Source organism: Corapipo altera, unplaced genomic scaffold (genome assembly GCF_003945725.1).
Source record: "Corapipo altera isolate COAL_440 unplaced genomic scaffold, ASM394572v1 2b, whole genome shotgun sequence".
Taxonomy (NCBI): domain Eukaryota; kingdom Metazoa; phylum Chordata; class Aves; order Passeriformes; family Pipridae; genus Corapipo; species Corapipo altera.
The window spans coordinates 20,598,645-20,617,403 of record NW_020884874.1 but is presented as its reverse complement, the minus strand read 5'-3'; the positions used below and the strand labels follow the sequence as shown (position 1 = coordinate 20,617,403).

General features: G+C 35.8%; 1 protein-coding gene across 13 annotated transcripts in view; it reads left to right on the top strand.

The window, feature by feature from the left end:
* Nucleotides 1-14,618, top strand: part of AHI1 (Abelson helper integration site 1) — a 95,483-nt gene extending 80,865 nt beyond the window's left edge. For 11 of the 13 annotated variants that reach the window (XM_027633833.1, XM_027633822.1, XM_027633828.1 and 8 more), the window contains 2 exons: nucleotides 9,725-9,804; nucleotides 13,484-14,618. In XM_027633833.1, coding sequence (XP_027489634.1) covers nucleotides 9,725-9,804; nucleotides 13,484-13,715 — 312 coding nt within the window. In that variant the 3' untranslated portion in view covers nucleotides 13,716-14,618. Of the gene's footprint in view, nucleotides 1-482; nucleotides 824-1,545; nucleotides 1,579-9,724; nucleotides 9,805-13,483 lie in introns of those variants that run through there. The other 2 variants (XR_003526046.1, XM_027633834.1) reach the window with 2 other exon arrangements.
* Nucleotides 14,619-18,759: the final 4,141 nt, after the last annotated feature.

The window sequence follows — 18,759 nt, the reverse complement described above, 5'->3', positions numbered from 1 at the left end:
TATGTGTAGACCTCGTTCCAGGCAAGCAGGTAGATTTTCAGCAGCAGTCTAATGTTCGTCTTGTGTGGAATCAGCTGTTCTGTCATTTGGCAATTAAATATTCTGCTTACTTACACCATTGTAATGAGGGGCAAATCTCCATTGACTCCAAGGTTTACAGAAGTATCTCTTACAGCTACCTGATGTAAATCATGGTTGAGGAAACAATATGGATTTGTCAAAACCTGACATAATTTCAGGTGCTTGACTGTCATTCTTGGAATATGCATTGCCCACATATTCTTCAGATTTTCAACCATGAAATTTCCTTATCTGTGGGGTTGCTTAGGAAAGAGCTGGGATGTTTTTCTCTTGGGAGTTTTCCAGTTCTTGTAATATCCTAATTAAAGATACGCAATGTGATCATGAAACCTTTATACCATATGAGGAGATATACTGCATCTAAATGTGCTTACTTGTCGGTGGCTCTTTCTGTTTAAAAGCTGCTGATGGGTCTCTGATATGAGTGGCTGCACCTATCCTGTATGTTGCTTAGGAGGGTGAACTATAGAGACTTCGTAGTTTGGAGGAGCAAATGTAATAAAGGCTTTTGCCTCGACACTATCTACTATCTCTCCACTTCCCCCATATACTTATACTGGGTTGCGATTGCATATGGCATTATGTTGTTGGTTACATACCACACACTATACTGTGTGCATAAGCATTCCTGTTTCTGTGATTTTAGTTAAAATACAATATGTGCAGAAGAACAAAGAAGCAGGACCTGGTTTTTAGTCCAAGAAAAATTGAGCATTTGATTTTTATTAGGGTTTTCTTTTCTGAGCTTTAGAGATTCCACTATGTGCAAAGCAGGCCAGTTGATTCTCACTTCACTAGAAGGAGATTAGAAACTTTGCATAGCTTGTATCCCTTTTGTGAAATAAGACTGATGTTTGTTTTACAACATGGGATAATTTGTAAGAAAAAAAAAAAGATAAAAATTAGGTCAATAACTCTTAAAATTTAAGGAATTTTAATTTCAAAATGTTTGTATCCTTAATAAGTGTAGTTTTCACAACTATTCATTTATTCGTGTTACTAACATAACTACTTAAAAGTGAGTTTTGTTCAGATTTCTTTCAGATTATTTGACTTTTCCACGTACTTTTCTAAAATTGAATCTAATATTTTATGTCTGATTTGCAAGACTCAAAACTACTCTGTGTTACTTTGTTACAATTTTGGGGATTTTTTTTTTCCAGATGATCTATCTAAGTATGGGACTGTTTAGGTTGGAAAAGACATTGCAATGTTCAAGGTTAAAATACTCAATGCAGTTTCTATTAACCTTTTTTGTGTAGCTTCTGTTTTTAGTAGGTGAATAGAGAGAGTTAGCATTTAATAAATTATTGAGTACAGATTACTCATTTGGCAGTTTTCTGGAAGCCAACTGCTATAAATCGAATTACTAAGTGTTTTGTCTCTAACTTTACTTGAAAAATGGAATTAATCACTGCACCGAGTAGTAATAATTTATCTGAAGTATCTTTTACGTCGTTATAGCTGAGAAACTCATAGCCAAACCATTGTCCAGGAGAGACAAGGGTGCATTATTTCCAGGTACTGACAGTAAAGGCAGACTCTGACAAATATGGGAAAAATTATGTTACTGAAGATTTCTTTCATTTGTTGTCTATGTTGCTAGAGGCAAGGAAGGTATTCCAGAGGGAATATGTTGCTGTAATCATCCAGTTTCACTTGTACTCAGATTAGAAAAAAGTGCTAAGACACCTGTTGTTATTAGACTTGATCATTGTTATCCACATCTTTTTTTCTGTTTTTATCTAGTAGAAATCTAGTCAATTTACCGCATAAAAATACTTTTATGTGCACTAATGTTACTAACATTTGCAACTAGTACTTGTTATTCAGCTTTGTGAGAAGCAATGTTTGATTAGTTCTGATTGCTTATAATTTTTCAAGTGTCTGTGGTTGACATTTTTCTAACACTAGTTTTTGTATTACTAGAGTACTTTTTTACTAACACTTGGTTTTAATAATATTTAATTGAAATACTCTTGACTTGGATTCTACTTGTACTTTGAGTTAAATTGACTACATATTTAATAATTAGTTGGAATTTTGTAGTAGTCTATATAGTACACATAGAAATTCAAAAGATACAATGAGGCAAATGTACAATGACTGTCCAAAACAAAGCAGATACGTTGCTTTTTATCTTGTGCAGCAGCTGAGGGCACTACAAAATCGTGAAGAGCCCAGAGGAAAGTTATGAAACATTTACAAGTCCTGGAAAAAATTATATAAGAGGATATACTTACAAGTGGAGAGAGTATATAAAGTAGTACCTGATGTGAATTGGATACACTCTTCTTTCTTTTATTTTTCTTTTCCTTCTGCTGTTAAAAAAGATCAGGGAACGTTAATCTGGAATGGAGCACATCTAATTACTAGAAGGAAATTTTTGTTTATGCCGTGTGTAGTTACCTTGATAAACCTACTACAAGACACTATTTAAATGTGTGTGCTCAGAGATTAATTGCTTTAATAACGCATTTTAGGCTGAGGTAAAGGCTGAAATTCCAAAAAGCATCTGAATGAATGGGAAATGCAAATCTGACTGATTTTTAAATTTCAAGTCACATCAACACCAAATAAATCATCAAAAAGATAAGACAGTTGAATCAAATTATGAATCTAACCTCTGTAAAATTTGTGATGCCTTGAAGGTGTAGTGGGTTTACAAAAGCAACAGTTCTGCTTAGAAGAAACAAATTGTCATAAATGTTTGTCAGCATGAATGAAAGTTCTACAGTGCTTTGGCTTTAGGCAATACTGGATACTTCTGAGACAAAGCTGCTAAGGTGACCACTGAGGGGGCTGATCAGTTATGGCAGTTCCTGTCTTGCAGTAGTGACACAGCAACTTTTCTTCCTATTCCTTACATTTTTTTTCAGTATAAAACCTGATAAAAGGAAATACCAATTTCTTTTACATGGGAAATAAGAAAAATCATTACTTTGTAATACCTATGTGTTTTGTTTGGTTGGGGTTTTTTGTTTCTTTTTTAATCCAAATATATTTTAATTAATAATTAAGTTTTTGTTTAAGTTGTTACCACAAGCAGGAAAATATAATTCATTCTTTGGTTGTGTTTTGTTTTTGTCCACAAGCATGTTTTCCCTAATATTTAGTTATACCTAGGTCTGCTATATTATTCTTTCTGGGTTTTTTGAAGGATTGCTCAAATATTTAGCTCTGTTAAGCCTGCAAAACAGTTACTGTGAAAATCATTATAGAAATTACCTGTAAGATTTTACTACCACAGAAGATTAAATAGGGCACTTAAAATGTTGAATATGACTATGGTTTTAATTACTGAGAATACCAGATAGTCTAATTAAAAATAGTTTTCCAACTGCAGATATAACAAATGCATATCTAGCTAATCATCAGAGCTTTATGAGTGAATAAAGTGGAATTATTAACATTAGAAGAGGGTGTAATACTCAAGATCCAATATTAGTCTTTGCAAATAATTAAAAAAAAGGCTGTAGTTCAAAGGACTTGCTTTCAAAATTCTTTCTACCATCAGCTTTGCATTCGTAACATAATAATTTTATGCAAACCTTGTTTTCCTGCCTTATGAGTTACTTAACTCCTGTGCCACAAAATTAGGTCATAATCATCTTTAATTGCAACATACCTCTAAACTGCCAATAGAAATTTCATGGAGTGAAGGTGTCGCTGCACTGATGAAGAATTCCAAGAAATAAAGACAGACTTATCATCTGACTGCTCCAGTAAATGTACTGTTTCCAGGTTCCTTAAGATGAAAGTGGAAAGGACAGGAATTCACATAGGGTTCTATTAGAAACAAGAATGTGGGTTTTGCAAAATTTTGGCAAATTAGAAGCATTTCAAAGTTGATAGTATAGGGGGTTTTTAACTAGAAATTTTCTGTTGTCTATAAAATCTTGGGAACATGTTTCATAATTTTAAGGTGGCCTACCACTCACTACATAAAATGCATTCTAAATATTAAGTATGCAATTCCACATTATATGAAAATAGTAGGAAGTAGTAATAGACAAAAACAAAATTTAATTTAATTTAAAATTTACTTTAAAAGTGTAAGAAAATAGTCTTTCTAGTATAATTATCTTTGAAAAATGATACCAAGATGTAAAATAATGGTCATAAGCATCAAAAGGGTTGCTGTCAAAAACCACATTATTGCACGATTTGGATAATCTGCCCAAAGATCATCACAACTTGATTCCATGTATATTTAAATAAAGTTTGGGATTATCACTGTTCACATAAATAGTTCATGCTCTCACTCTTCTTCCCCTAGAGAAGGTTGTTGTCGCACTTTGTGAATATTTAGCCCACTATGTCTGAAACTAACTTGCCAAGCTACTGACGGTTTTCCCCTGGGCTTGAGCTCCTTCTGTATGTATGTTTTTGTGGGCTCAAAATTTTTTTTATTAAATCTAAAACTTTAAAAAGCATAGAAAATTTGCTCTTCCTTTCCAAAAATAGTAGCTAGAAATTTTTCTATTAGCGTAATCAAAAACTTTTATTTTAGAGTTTGTGCGGTTTCTATTTTCTATAATGATGCCTTTCTTCAGTTTATTGGGAAACACTTCAGTGACTGATTATCTTTTAGGAAGAGGAGGAGGGAATAGGAAGATGTGATTATGGTAATGAGGGAAACACTGAGAAATTAATACAATGAAACTCTTTCAGTGAATAGAGCTGAAGACTTTCGACACATCGCGAAGTGTGTTCATTTTCAAGGTTCAGAGAGGTTGCAGCTATTAAAAAAGCGATATTCAATTGAATTAGAATGTATTATAGTGAGGTTTGTAAGTCTGGGCTTCATTCATTGCTAATATGATTACAGATCTCTCTTTCTGAAAGTATTGATGTCTAGGCTGAAAGAAACTATGCTTTTCTAGAATTGGTCTGCAAAGCTGCTGTGTAGTCTTCCACATAAATTGTTGAATGGCATTATGAAATAGATATATCTTTACAAATCCTACTTTCAAAGTAGTAATGACTTTGATTATTCTTTAAGAAATCCTTCTTTTGAAGGAAATGTTACTGTGGCACTATCTTATGAGGAATGGGCCATTTTTCTGAAAGGTTACCCAACATTAACATATTTCAGCTTTTGAGTTCTGCAGTTTCCTATTTCTTGGTGTTCTGTTTTCCCTTTAAATTGCAGTTTTTACTGTTCAAATTAGAGTTATAGAATCATAGAATGCTAAGGGGTTGGAATAGAGCAGAGTAGAGGGGGAGAATCATCTCTTTGAACCTGCTGGCTGTGTTCCTTTTGATGCAGCCCAGGACACGGTTGGCTTTCTGGGCTGTGAGCACACACTGCCAGCTCATGTTGAGTTTTTCATCAACCATCACCCCCAAGTCTTTCTCTACAGGGCTACTCTCAACTCAATCCACTTCTCCACTCAACATATAGGTGTGTCGAGGATTTGCCATGACCTGTTTATAGAACCTAGACTTCTCTTTGTTGAACTTCATGAGGTTTACATCAGCCCACCTCTTAAGGTCCCTCTGGATGTCATCCCTTCCCTCCAGTGTGTTGGCTGCACCTGCAAGATGAATTTCGCTTTCTTAAGCATGTGTGTTACTACTTTGTTTGTAAGCTGGTAGCTATGTGTTGTGTCTCAAAAAATGTTTATGCCTCTGTCTATAGTATTTAAGAAAGAGAAGGTATCTGGTTTATAAGCAAATAATTATCTGTTAGGGGGAAAAAAAGAAGATATTAAATAGTCATTTACTGTAAGTGCCCAGTCTGTTTAAACGTAGGAAGAATCAGGCTGAGCCACTGAACTGGTCAAACAGAATCAAAAGTACTGTTGAGGGACGCATATTACTAAGATAGCTCTCACTAGCAAGCTAACTTCTCTCTTCCCCACATTTTCTCCTTGGGTCCTCATAGCCTCTTTCTGAAGAGAATTAAACTATTTTTATGCAAATCTTAGGCAAAGCTGTGACCACAGATAAATTCCCAAAGGCCAAGACTTCAAGACTGAAAACAACTGCTCTAAACCATACTGCTTCAGTCTGAAGTATCTTGTCTCCACCCTTCCTCCTCCTTCTTTTGTTGTCCCTCAAATACTCATCTTGTGGATTTGATTTCTGACATACAGTATTCGTCAAGCCATGTTTACAGTTTTCACCCACCAGATTTTTCCTTTTGTGCAGAAGATAGAAATCCATGCCAATGTCTGTGGTATACAGAGCCATTGTTCCACTAGATGATCACAACTAAGTTAATACTGTTAGACATAAGGGTTAGAACACGGTCAATCTGATTTAGATAGAATTGTTCTTAAAAATGCTAGAAAGGGGAAAAAAGCAATTATAAGTTAATTGCATTTTAAATAGGAAAGTCTTGGCAAAAGAAATATATGTAATTCTGCTAGCAAAGATCCCTACCAGTTGTTCATTTAATCGGGAAGTGTGTGGACGGGTGCGGAATAGCAAGAAAGAAAATTATGAGTGTGGTGCCACCACATCTCTCTCAAACTTGACTTGTTACAACAGTTTTGTCAGGAGGCATCAACAGAGTTCTGAGGAGTTAAACACACAACTATGAGTCTTTTATCCATGGACTGTGTAATAGAAAACAAAATAAAAACTGAATACTGAGTCTGAAAGACTAGTCTGAAAAGGCAGAGAGACATGTTCTTTCTTGCCATCTCTGATCCAGTGAATCTTTTATTAGATCAAGTTCTGTAGAAACAGCTTTTATGGGAGAGTTCCTCTCTGCACAGTAGGCTATATAGAGCAAGCTCATTTGCTGTCATGGCTTGGATCACCTGAATAGATCTTCTGCACCACTCCATTCTGTCCATCTACCTCTTAGTCTGTCAGAGAACCTCTGCAGACCATCAGTCTTAGTGACAGCTCTGCACAGCCTAAAGTACTGCCAAAGATGTAAACTTGGGATGAGACTTTGTCACTGGTATTTCCTTTAGATGTCCTCTGCTGCAGGTTCTGCTAGGAAGTATGTTCTGATATATCTGATTGTTTCCATGCGTTGCACAGGGAGGGTTTAGTGCTTGACTTACTGGTGTGGATTCTACAGCAGGGTTTAGGAACTTGATATACTTTTGTGTATTTTGCCTTTACTTGTATTACCTTGGTTGCTTCTTGTGTGGCATCACAGAGAATAGTAAGTATAAAAAGAAAATGTGCTGTAAAGCAAGCAAGCCTTTTAGAAAAGGAAAATACGTATTGTGTTACAATTTTTATGATCATAAACAAAGCAAAGGAAACTTCAGAAAATCCAAGCTTCTACAGTTGATATGAACTGATGTTCTCTTCTCCTTCTGGTGGATTGTATCTCTCAAAGTATAGAGAATTAGAACATGGCAACAAAATAGAACACCATTAGTGGCACTCTACAAAGGAGCTAATTTTTTGTACTATGTTTAGTATTTGTTCTTGCGAACAGAAAAATATGCATAAGTATCAAATATTAGGGTGTTTCTCTTTAAAACAAACACTGCCCTAATAATTCTGTATTAATATTTAAGATCTGCAATTTGGATGAATGTAATAACTAATACCATATCTGGTCCAATGCTAGGTTTACTGAATCTTAGTACAGACATAGTGACAATAGTGCAGAGCTGTTTGGAGCTTCCTTGGAGATCTGCCTGTGTATAACAAGTGGTCGAGAGGTTTCAAAATGGACAAAGATGAGATCAACAGCCTCTTCAGCTCCTCCAAACTCTAGCCTTCTCTGGCTTGCTGCTTACGTTGATATGTCCTCAGTGAATTCTCAGCATGTAAATGTTACCACCACCTCCTGAGCCAAATACCTCCTGCCTATTTTTCCAGCCTCCATTTACGCTGCTGTGCTCCTCTTGCTGTTTCATCCCCTTGTTTCACCAGCTCCTGCACCAGCTCCTTGGATCTGCTGCTGATCCCTCTTGTTCCTTCAGTAGTTACTTCTTACATCCCTAGGATGGGAAAAGTAGTTCAAGGAATAGGTTAAGAGGGACACAAAAGTATGTGGTGTAGACAAAAGAAGGTAGCAGCAGTGAGATCTGCTTCAAAAAGATCTAGTACCTAGTTCCTGCTTCATTACATGCTTTAAAGTTTGTAGGAATGAGGTAAGAAACCTATCATACTCAAACACTACTGTGGAGAATTGGGAGTCATTCTCTACAGACCCTAGGAATTCTCATCAGTTGCCATGTGTGGAGAACATAGCTAGTGGAATGTCTCCAGTTGTATGCTTTTCTTTCCTTGATACTTATACTAAAGAGCTGTGCTTTAATATGTAAAGCCTATGTGATGAGGTTTTTTTGATCGTAAGAATTTTCACTTAGGTACATTAATTTAGTGGATACTTTAATCTTCTAACTGTAAAACAGGTATAATTTTCTGTGTTTATGTGTCTGAAAGTGTTAAAAACCTTAGTCTAGTTTTATAAGAGGTCAGTCTTCTATAGTAGCGCTTCAGAGAATTCTACCTCACTGTTCTTTGGAAAGGTTTATATTTGATTATAGTATTAGTACAGTGAGGAGATTCTGTAATATTTACTCAAAAAAGAGGGTTAAAAGATGGTCCAACATCATTCACACAGGATTTTCAGAAAAAGATTTTGTTTTGACTGCAAGCTAAGTGAATTCACAATTGTGTATGGCAGGGAACCACAAGGCTGTAAGTGCTGAAGGAAGTATTAATTACTTGGAGTCATTCCCTTTACAACACTCCTTTGTATTTTCATATCAGTGGCATTATATTTCCTTCTTTTGTGTTTACTTTTACCATTGACTTAGTCTCAAGTTTATTACTGTATTAACAAGGATTGTGTGTGTGAAGTACATGATTTTTCTTCCTAGCTCAGCTAGTTATTGTATTCTAATAGACTGACTTTTGTCTAAACTATTCCAGCAATCTGTGTTTTTTCAGCAGACTAATTCTAATGACTAACCTTTGAACATGGTTGTTGTGGGCAGTGTGCTTATATGAATTCAGTAAGTCAATGAGAGCTTGATTCTGTTTATTCCCAGTCAGCAGAAAAATATTAAACCAATAAAATAATCTGTCCCTGAAGACTCAGGAAGGGCACTCGCATTTCCTTATGGGAATTCTTGCAGTAACTGTGAGACCTGTTAGACTTAGAAGAGCTTTGTTTGTAGAGGGAGTAAGCTGTATAGAGACCCACTAATTAGGGTGGAAATGAGAGAATTCACTTAAACTTTTCCAGATTTGGGGGGTCTTCCTAGCCCTGAATTATAAAGTAACCTGGAGTGATTTCAACTGCTTTTGAGTTAAACTTGCAGGCTTAAAAAACCCACAGGTTTATCTTGTTAAAACTCTGCAATAAGGTGTCCTTTTAGCATTGTGCTTTTAATCTTGTAGGAGCAGAAATAACTTCATTCTTTACAGACCATGTGTATTTTAAGCCGATTTCAAGCAGATTCATAACCATCTGTTTCTACACATACCTGAAGACTGTCTTTTATTTGCAAGTAGCTTTTTTTTATAGCAGGGTACTGTTTCCTTGTTTGTAACCACATAGGAGTTAACATTTTATGGCTGATAGACATTCTTTTTCAAACGAGGTATATTCTCTCCTTATTCAGGAAGCTGGTGGGTTTTCTATGCACATGTGTTGGCCCTCTTGTCTGTCTTCTTTTTACCTTCCTGCCTTTTTTTTTTTCTTTCACAGATGTCACCAGTCATCAGTAAGTCAGGGGACCTAAAATTTGTCTCCAAGCGTGACACAGATAGAGACTCACCTGCAACACAGTAAGCAAGAAATAACTTAAAACAATTTGCAGTGTTTTTTCTACAACTGCTGTTTGAAAACTATGAAAACGTTGGAAGGCTTATTTTGTTTTATCAAGCAAAACAAGAATTAGCTTTAGGATTATCAGTGAGAGCGTGCTTCACACTCGAAATGTGAAATAAGTTACAGTTCATGTATATCTGCACACACAGATGTGCATACACACTCTATCCCCAAAAGAGCAAGGGCTATAATGTATATGGCAATCAAAACTCAGGGATATGACTCAGGATATGGGGCTATCCGCTGGCATGCCTTAGCTATGTATTAGGATTTATTGCTACAAACTTTAAACTATTTTTGCACCTTCTAAAAATTAATTAATGTGAATTGCGAGAGATTGTCACATTCTAAGAAGGTGCAAACCAACGTCTTTGATGGTGACACTTGTATTTTTTAAAAATCATATCTGTTCATTGCATGAAAGCTGTAAGCAGATAAGATCTCAGTGTTTTAAATAAGAGCTTCCACAATATCTTTAGCTATTATAACCATTTGTACTTCCAAAAGTGTATTTGAAAATACTTCCTGTGTTTTTCCATTATATCTGTCACCTAAGAAAAGTTATTTCACTCATTGTTTTCCAGACTGGTCCCCTCCCCATATAAATAATCTGTGCATATATGCTGTAGATGCAGATACATATCTGATTTTAGCCTGCTTTTAAATTTTAATTTTATATCTCTGTCTGTATCTAGGTTTGAAAATAAGGTATGAGTGGAAAGTTTAACCCTCATGTATGATGAGGAATGGGCTGTATAACTACACATTGACAGAATTTAGTGTTGAATTTTGGGCATAACTATTCTGATAGTATATACATTAAGGAAGGAAATGCCTTAAAAGCATAGTTACTGTGATGGTTAATACAGTCTGTTAGAAGTCAGTATCAAAAATTTGGTATGACTCAACTCCGTAGTAGAACTTCAGGAAACAACTATTTTGAGTGAACTTTCCAGGGCATCCACTGAAAAATGTGCCATTGCAGATTAATCATAGAATCATAGAATCAGCTGGGTTGGAAGGGACCTCTGAGATCATCAAGTCCAACCCTTGATCCACTACCACCGTGGTTGCTAAATTAAAATGTGGAATCACAAATAATTTAAGCAAATTCAAGAATTTTGAGTCAAGAATTTTGAGTCAATGTGAAATGTTCATTTTAGTGGAAACTAAGACTGTCCTGACAAAGAGGTCACACTGAAGAAATAGAGCCCCAAAACCACTTCAGTTACATTTAGGAAAGATGAGAGAAGACACCTACATGCCTCAGTCACTGAAATGTGCTCCTCCTCCTGAACTACAGTCTGAATTCATGCATGCTCCATGTCATAGTACTTCATAGCAGTGACTGTGTGTACCAAGTTTCTTTCAGAAAAGACTACAAGCTTTTGCCTTATTTTGAGAGCTAAAAGAGAGAAGGATCCTCTGACATTGCTGGTGCTACTAGTTTGACAGATCTCACATGTTTCTGTTTATACAGGACAGATCCGATAATAAAACATCTCAGAAACATGGCTGCCTATTTTTCATGAAAACTCTCACTTCATTGTTATCAAAAACATGGCCTGCAGGGGCTGTGACAGAGCTGTAGTTTTCTTGCTTACTGCAGTTGATGTGTCTGAAATATTCTTAAAAAAACACATGCGTGCTAGTATTGCCATCTTAACTGGAAAAGTTTTCTATTTTAGCATCTAACAGCAGTATCAACATGACTTGAGGTCCAGTCCAACCTGTATTTAAATAGTTGCTCCACCTAAAACGTAGTTATTCTTCTGTTTTCTGTGAAAATACCTTAATATCCATGTCACATCTATGTATATGATAGGAATTATATAGTAAATAAACTTCATAAGAATCAAGTGAGATGTAATTGCCTAGTACATGCTTTCAATATGGAGAAGTGAAACTGTAAACACCTGCACAACTCAGTATGCCAAATGAATGATTGTTGTTTTGCCTTATTAGAACAGTATTCATTTTGGCCACGATACCTGCTGTAAAAGAAAATGAATGGAAAGTGCTTAAGACATGTCTGTCTTTGAGAATTTCTGGATGGGAATTAAGGTTTTGCAATAGGAAAGCTAAATTTTATACAAGATGGTAGTAGACTTTTATCTTAGCCAAGCAGTTAACCTATCTTCTGCAGACTCTGGAAGATACAGAGAAACGTCCATATAATAGATGCTCAGTGGTTTCAATCTAAGTGTCTTGTTTTGATACATCATTGTATCTGATGTTCAAATAATAAAAAGATGAAAACTGCTTCTCAAAATTAGAGTACCTTTACATTGGAAACCAGCATAGTAACCTCACCCTTTGAATATTTATGATTAGATACTACTTGTCAATACAGACATTATCTCCTTAGATATATTCCTATTATACAGTTCTGTTGAACTGCACAGTTTTGTAGTACTCTCTGCATGAATTTACACAAGACCCAGCTGAACACTCAGTTTGGTACACTGGTATTTATATTACTGAAAAATTATGATTTTTATTCCGCAGTTTCCTTATGCTGCAGTACTTCTCCAGTTATTCTAGAAATCGTAACACAGAAGGTCTTAAACTCCAGAACCTTTTCTTTAAGATGTTCCAGTACTAGAGCTGCACCAATCCACTTATTCATAAATATACAATTTAGTTTTTAAAAAAATTCAAACTATAGGCAGATAGTCATCAGTTCATTAGCAAGGCTGATGTGTAAACATTTTCATGTATAAAATCTGATTACATTAGGACAGTAACACCAACAGTAGAGCACTTGCAGCACCCTTTTTGGGGAAACAGCACACATTACATTCCTCAGTCTTGATTCATCCATTTTCTTATGTGTTTCAGAAGCATTCAACATAACAGTTGTCTGTTGCTAGACACAATACAGATTTTGAACAAAGACAGTACCTGCCTTTGAAAGGTTATAGTTGAAGTATTGTTATGTATTTACAGCTAAATAAAGTTACAACTTCTGCCAAGAGTGGAAATTCATGGTAGAAGTGGTGTGACATTGCAAAATCCCTGGCATCATGCACAAGACTAGTTAAAGGCATTAACTGGGAAAGATGCAGGAGCTTGGTTGATGCTTTTGGCATTGTATGAAGTCTGATAAGCATAAATAGACATTCAAGTTATTTTTGATTCTGTAAATCTGTCCTCATTCAAGTAAATTAAAATGCAAAAAACTAATCTTATGCACTTTGCCTGCCTGTCTTATTCTTGTTGAATAAATAAGCCAGGAATCTCTCTTTAATTACAAGTATTTTGATGTCTGAGCTTAGGAAAGTAAAAAAAAAAAAAACTCCAATTGCTTTTATGAGAGGAGGAGACTAGTAATTTGTATTTTTTAATTACATCTGTTTACTGTTGATCAAGGCAAGCTGATTTTTAAGATCATGGGGAGTTCTTTTCAAGGCAATGCTATGATAAAGTAGACTGGTGGAGTGCTCTCGTATTTTGTCTTCATGGTTTTTCTTTCTTTGTTCTGCTGTGGAACAGTAGTTTTTGTAGTTGTTTCAGCATTGTGTTCAAGGGGACAGGCAGACAATTGCTCTAACACATCAGCTGTGGATGGAAAAAGCTCTAAATTTGGGCTAACTTTGTGTTTCTTTTACTCTTTTTATATCCACCTTCCTCTAGAGGTACAAAGAAAAAGAAGAAAAGGATACAGAGGAATGAGAGGGAAAATCAGCACAACTTAATGAGTCTCGATACTCCTCTATCATCAGTTACAGCTAATGGTGTTGAAAATGAACCTACATCCCATGGGGTGGAATTGAAGAAGAAGAAGAAAAAGGCAGTGAGAGGCTCAAACTTAAGCACAAATGGAAAGACAAATACTGCCTTTGAGCCTGAATGCCAGGATGTATAGTCATAATTTATTTCTGAATACTGTGTGTATTTCATTACACACATTGAAGGCTCCAATTACGGTCTCTCTTCTAGGATTAACAACAAACAAAGAAATTAAAATACTTAAATATGCAAAATGCCACCTGTTGTGACTTACTGATGGTGTTAACCTGCTTTGGGTGACTTTTGTCCTTGAAATCAACAGTGAGGTTCAGCTCCTCACTGGACTGGAAAAAAACTGAAACTGTCAAATACAACATTTCCTAATTTAATATCTGATGAAACTTTCACTTAGGCATTTCTGTAGGCTGTAGGTCAATCCACTGTGAGCAGAGAATCAAGTGAAAAAGTGTGATCTAGAGCAAAACAAGCTCAACCACTACATATGTTATTAAATTAGCATTCTAAAATGCGTTGTAAGTAAAATAGAAGAGTGTTCAGAGTGGTAAAATTCCAAAGAAGTGCTGACATTATGTACTTGAAAACGTAAGCTTTTTAAAAATATTTTTCTGACATCAAATACTCACTTGGACTGCATTTTGCAGCTCTGAAGGGAATTAACCTATGTAACTACACTGTCTTCAGTAGGACTACTCATTCTTATCAAAGTAAATAAGTGTTGCAAATTCCAGGCAGTTACAGTTTTCAGATGAGGTTTTCTGCACATAGTGAAGATTCATTGGAGTTTTGTCAGAGTTCCTGACTGCTTTGGCAGCAGTCTTGCCAAAGATACTTTGTTTTTGTCTGAATGAAATATTTCATATCCAGCTATGCTGTTTGTTTTACTAGTAGTCCTTATTCACTTGTCATTAATCTATTTTTTTACTTGAGTATTATTTTGTGAACTTTTACTGATGACTTCACTAATTATCTATGGTATTAAATAATTTATGTTTTATATTAAATGAAATACTTTCTAGCAGTTAGTCTTGGTATTTTTTTCTGGCTGATGATGTCCAGTTTATTTTTACTCTGCTAGGAAATTCTTCCTCCTCTCTCTCTGAAGCAATAAATAACATAAAATTAGAAAGTCCTTATTTAGTAGACAGGGCACTTGATTCCATTAAAAAAAGAAGTGAGAATAACAATGTTGGGCACTGATGTGTGAAATGCACCCAGATGCAGAGGACTAGTTGCTGTATATTGTAATAACTTTCTTGCACATTTGAAAGCCAGAAAAATCTATAAACTTTATTCTTTCAAGTAAAGCACAGCAGCAAATACTCTTTTTTCTCCCCACTAGTAGCTGATATTTGCTAGCAATCCTAACTTTGCTTTGCCTACCGTATGTGTATGGAGTCCACTCCTAAATGGAGCTTGCTTATATGGTACTGGAAACTTAGTAATGTCTCTTTCCTCAGTCAGAGATAGTGTAAAATTATGTTAATCCTGGGACTGCCTGATTCTAGCAGGGCTCTTTGCCTCTTATCTCTCAGCCTTTGCAATGTATTTCAACTCACCATCCTGTGTGATGTGTGGGATTTAAAGATTTTATAAAGGAGAAAAATCTCAACATTTTACATTTCTTAAAATGTCCTGGGTCACGTTTAAAATAAGGGCAGAGTGACATCAGGCTCCACGTCAGGGAGAGCTGAGCAGCAGCCAAGATCTGGGAGCTCATTGGAAAGCATTGTAAAATGTTAATTTGGCATTGTCAACACTGAAGACAGAAATAACACTTCAGATAAACACCACAGAGAAATGGTAGTTCTAATCAAAGGCACAGCACCTCCTTTCATGCTTGCGAACTAGGGCTCCAATTATGTTCACTGCTCTGAAGCTGAATAGAGCTGCTTTGCCACACTTTCCAAATTGAGAGGAGAAGCAGCAGTAGTGCCTTCCAAGGCACAGTTCCAAATAACAATTAAGCAGAAGGAATCAGATAAGAGCCAAACATGAAAATGCAAGAGTTGAAAATAAACTTTTCATGATGTTTACTTGTAATTGCAATAGCTTTTGTTTTGCTTTTATAATTTTTTTTCCTCCCTACCACATGGTTGGTTAGGGACTTCTATTCCTTTTTACCATGTCACTGTGGTGTTACTCTTCTGCATTCATTTAACAGAAAAGGAACAAAAATATCTGAAATTTTGAAAAAGTCTATGATTCTTCAGTATTAAAATTAGAACCTTCAGCCTAAAATCTAACAAATTATTAGCATGGCACAATGGCAAAGGCAGCTTTTAACTTTCATTCAGAAATATGGCTGATACATTCACTTTAAGAAAAACTGCTTTCTGATGTTAGTAGATTCTTTATTCTTCAGACATTGCTATTGGGATTTTAAACTCACAAAAGAGGATACAATTTTTAAAAATTTTGTATTAGGGTAGTGGTTTAAAAATAGATTTTTAATTTAAAAACTTTATATAATGCTTCTTGTTTCTGTGTTAATGCAGTCTACATATTTCTTAAAATCACTTTACAGTTAATATCATGTACATATGTTGAATATTGTCCAAGTATTTAAAGGACTTAAATTTCAGTGAAGAAAAGAATTCCAGAGGGGTTTAGATTGCCTACTGAAAATTTTCCTTTTTTTTTAGATGAAGAACTGTATGAGTGCCCTGTAAAATTGTTCCCTCAGCCATGATGTGTGAATTAAAATACAAGAGTTCTAAAAGTCTCTGTGATGCATTCTTAGAGGGTTACCCAAGTTCATTACTGGAGCAAAACAGATAATATGTTCTTTAAAAAAGGCTAAATATTAGATATTTTTAACTGTCTAGTAGGTCTTTCATTGTTGTGGTGTTTCTAGGTTTTGTGTGTGTGGTTACAACATACAGTTGCTGTTACATTTTTATGATATGGCAGAGACATTGAGAACAACGCATAAATCAGCAAAACAGAAGCAAATGGAGGACACATTTTTCCTGTGTTTCCCAATAGCCATCAAATTGCATTTAGTTTTTTCCTTAAAATAATTTGAGGAACAGACATCATAAAACACAATAAGTGTATTTGTAGCATCACTTAATTCAGAAGGCAGTAGGGGATGGATCACAGTCAAACAAGGGCTAATGAGAACACAGAGAAACATGACAACCGAAAGTCTCTGTTGACTAGTGAACTAAATCTGCCGGCTGGACGCGATTGTCTGATGGAGAATTGAATGTCAGGATCATTTAGGGTTAACAATGGCCCATTACAAGCAAAAGCAGACAGCTATGAAAAATAGCCGGCATGGTAGCCATTCTGCAGAGACTGTGGATACAAACTTGATAATGAGGCACTTCATTCACTACATCCTTCTGCTCTAATTACTCAGGTGAATAGGAAATACTTTGTTTAAGGCGGGAACAGACTAAAGCAAAAACACTTGTTTGGTAAACACAAAGACTGGTGGGGTTTTTTAATGATCTTTTTCTAGCACGTATGAAATTAGTATGTATGCAGTGCAACCTATTTTATGGATGTGGAGATTGGGAGGGGATAGAAGTATTTTATGAATAGTGGAGGGAGGCCAGGAAGATTTATGTCCAGAGGCTGGTACTCTGGAGTTTTTCCCTTAGTATTTTGTCCAATGGCCAAAGAGAATATTTTTTACAAATTATTTTGTGGATGTACACCTACACTTCTAAAACTATGCTGTGTTAGTTCCAGGAGTTTTATTGCTTGGAGTTTAGAATACGTGCATTAGGAACAAAACTGCTATGCATAGGGAGTAGAAACAGGAGGAGTTCTGAGAGAGGGGAAATAAGCAATTTGAGAAGAAAGGTGCTGCCTGAGGAAGACTTGCAAAAATGTAGCAATTAGAAATTGGAACTCAAGAAGAAGGAACAGAAGATAATGTATAGGTGCATTATAGCAGAGCTTGGGTTGCTTCAGTCATGGTTTTTAGACTTTAGAAATTAGAATATTTAACCACTTCACTTTTTTAAACACTTGTTTTGTACCATTAACAGAAGCTTTTTGGATGAACTCTCAGAACCCATGAGGAATATTCTGTGTCTCTCCGGTAACTCTTACCTCAGTAGTGTTTTAACTCTGAGCTACAGCCCAAAAGGTCCATATAGTCTATGGCTTGAAGAGCTGTTGGGATAGATGAAGCTTTCATTCCCTAACTTCTGGCATAGGTCTTCAGAGGGCACCTTTTTAGTTGTTGTCTGTTGCAATAGGCACCTCTGCCTTGATTCAGACCTCTCCAGCTTTTTCATCTGGTGCAGAACAGCTAGAGCAGAGATTGGAACTTCACACCGAGCATCAAGCTGCTGTTTTAACATTAAATATCGTACAATCCTTTTGTTAAGTGTGGAAGTATTCTGCTCACAGTGTTTTTGGCAAAAGTTTTGTCTTTTGTTGAGTCTGTTGTATGCTTATCACTTGCTGCCTTCCTCTTCAGAAGGGTCTGTTTTTCAGCAGTGTGATGTATATGTTGAGTCCCACTCCTGCAAGCTGCTCAGGGTAGATGGATCCCTATACTAAAAGCTCCAGCAATGTCAGCAAGGATTAGGCTTTGAGTCGCAACATCGTAGCTGCAATTTATACATTAGTTTACACTAACTTTAAAGGCTGGAAAAATATTTTCTATCTTCCACCCATAGGGGAAAATGTTAACTCTGCATTTCAGGTAAAACTACGTGCATCTCATTTATTTTTTTTTTTGAGAACTTTGTCAAGCCAAATGAATTTGCACTGTGGAAAACAAGTTTACAAGTCCTGTGTAATGCTCAAATGCAAGTAATCAACACAAACTGCAGATGTCACTTTTAGCGGAAAAATGTTTCCACACCGGTAAAACAATATCAGTAAAATCTATGCTCTGAGCAGACATCAAATTTTTATTGCACTTACATAGCCTGCAAAGGCAGGGAGTATAATAAACTTGTGTGTAGCAGCTGTAAATTTTCTGAGGATTTATCTAACCACAAATACATCGAAATGGGGAAATAGGTCTATATTAAACTGTGCAAGATGCTGCTGGAACTCAGCCACTTCTGCAACATCCTGTATTTAATTTATTATGACAGGTCTGGCAAACTGAAACACCCAATACACTTGCGACAGACTGTTATGATATAGCTGTTTGAAAACTCTGTAGTCACATAAAATGCAGGCATTAA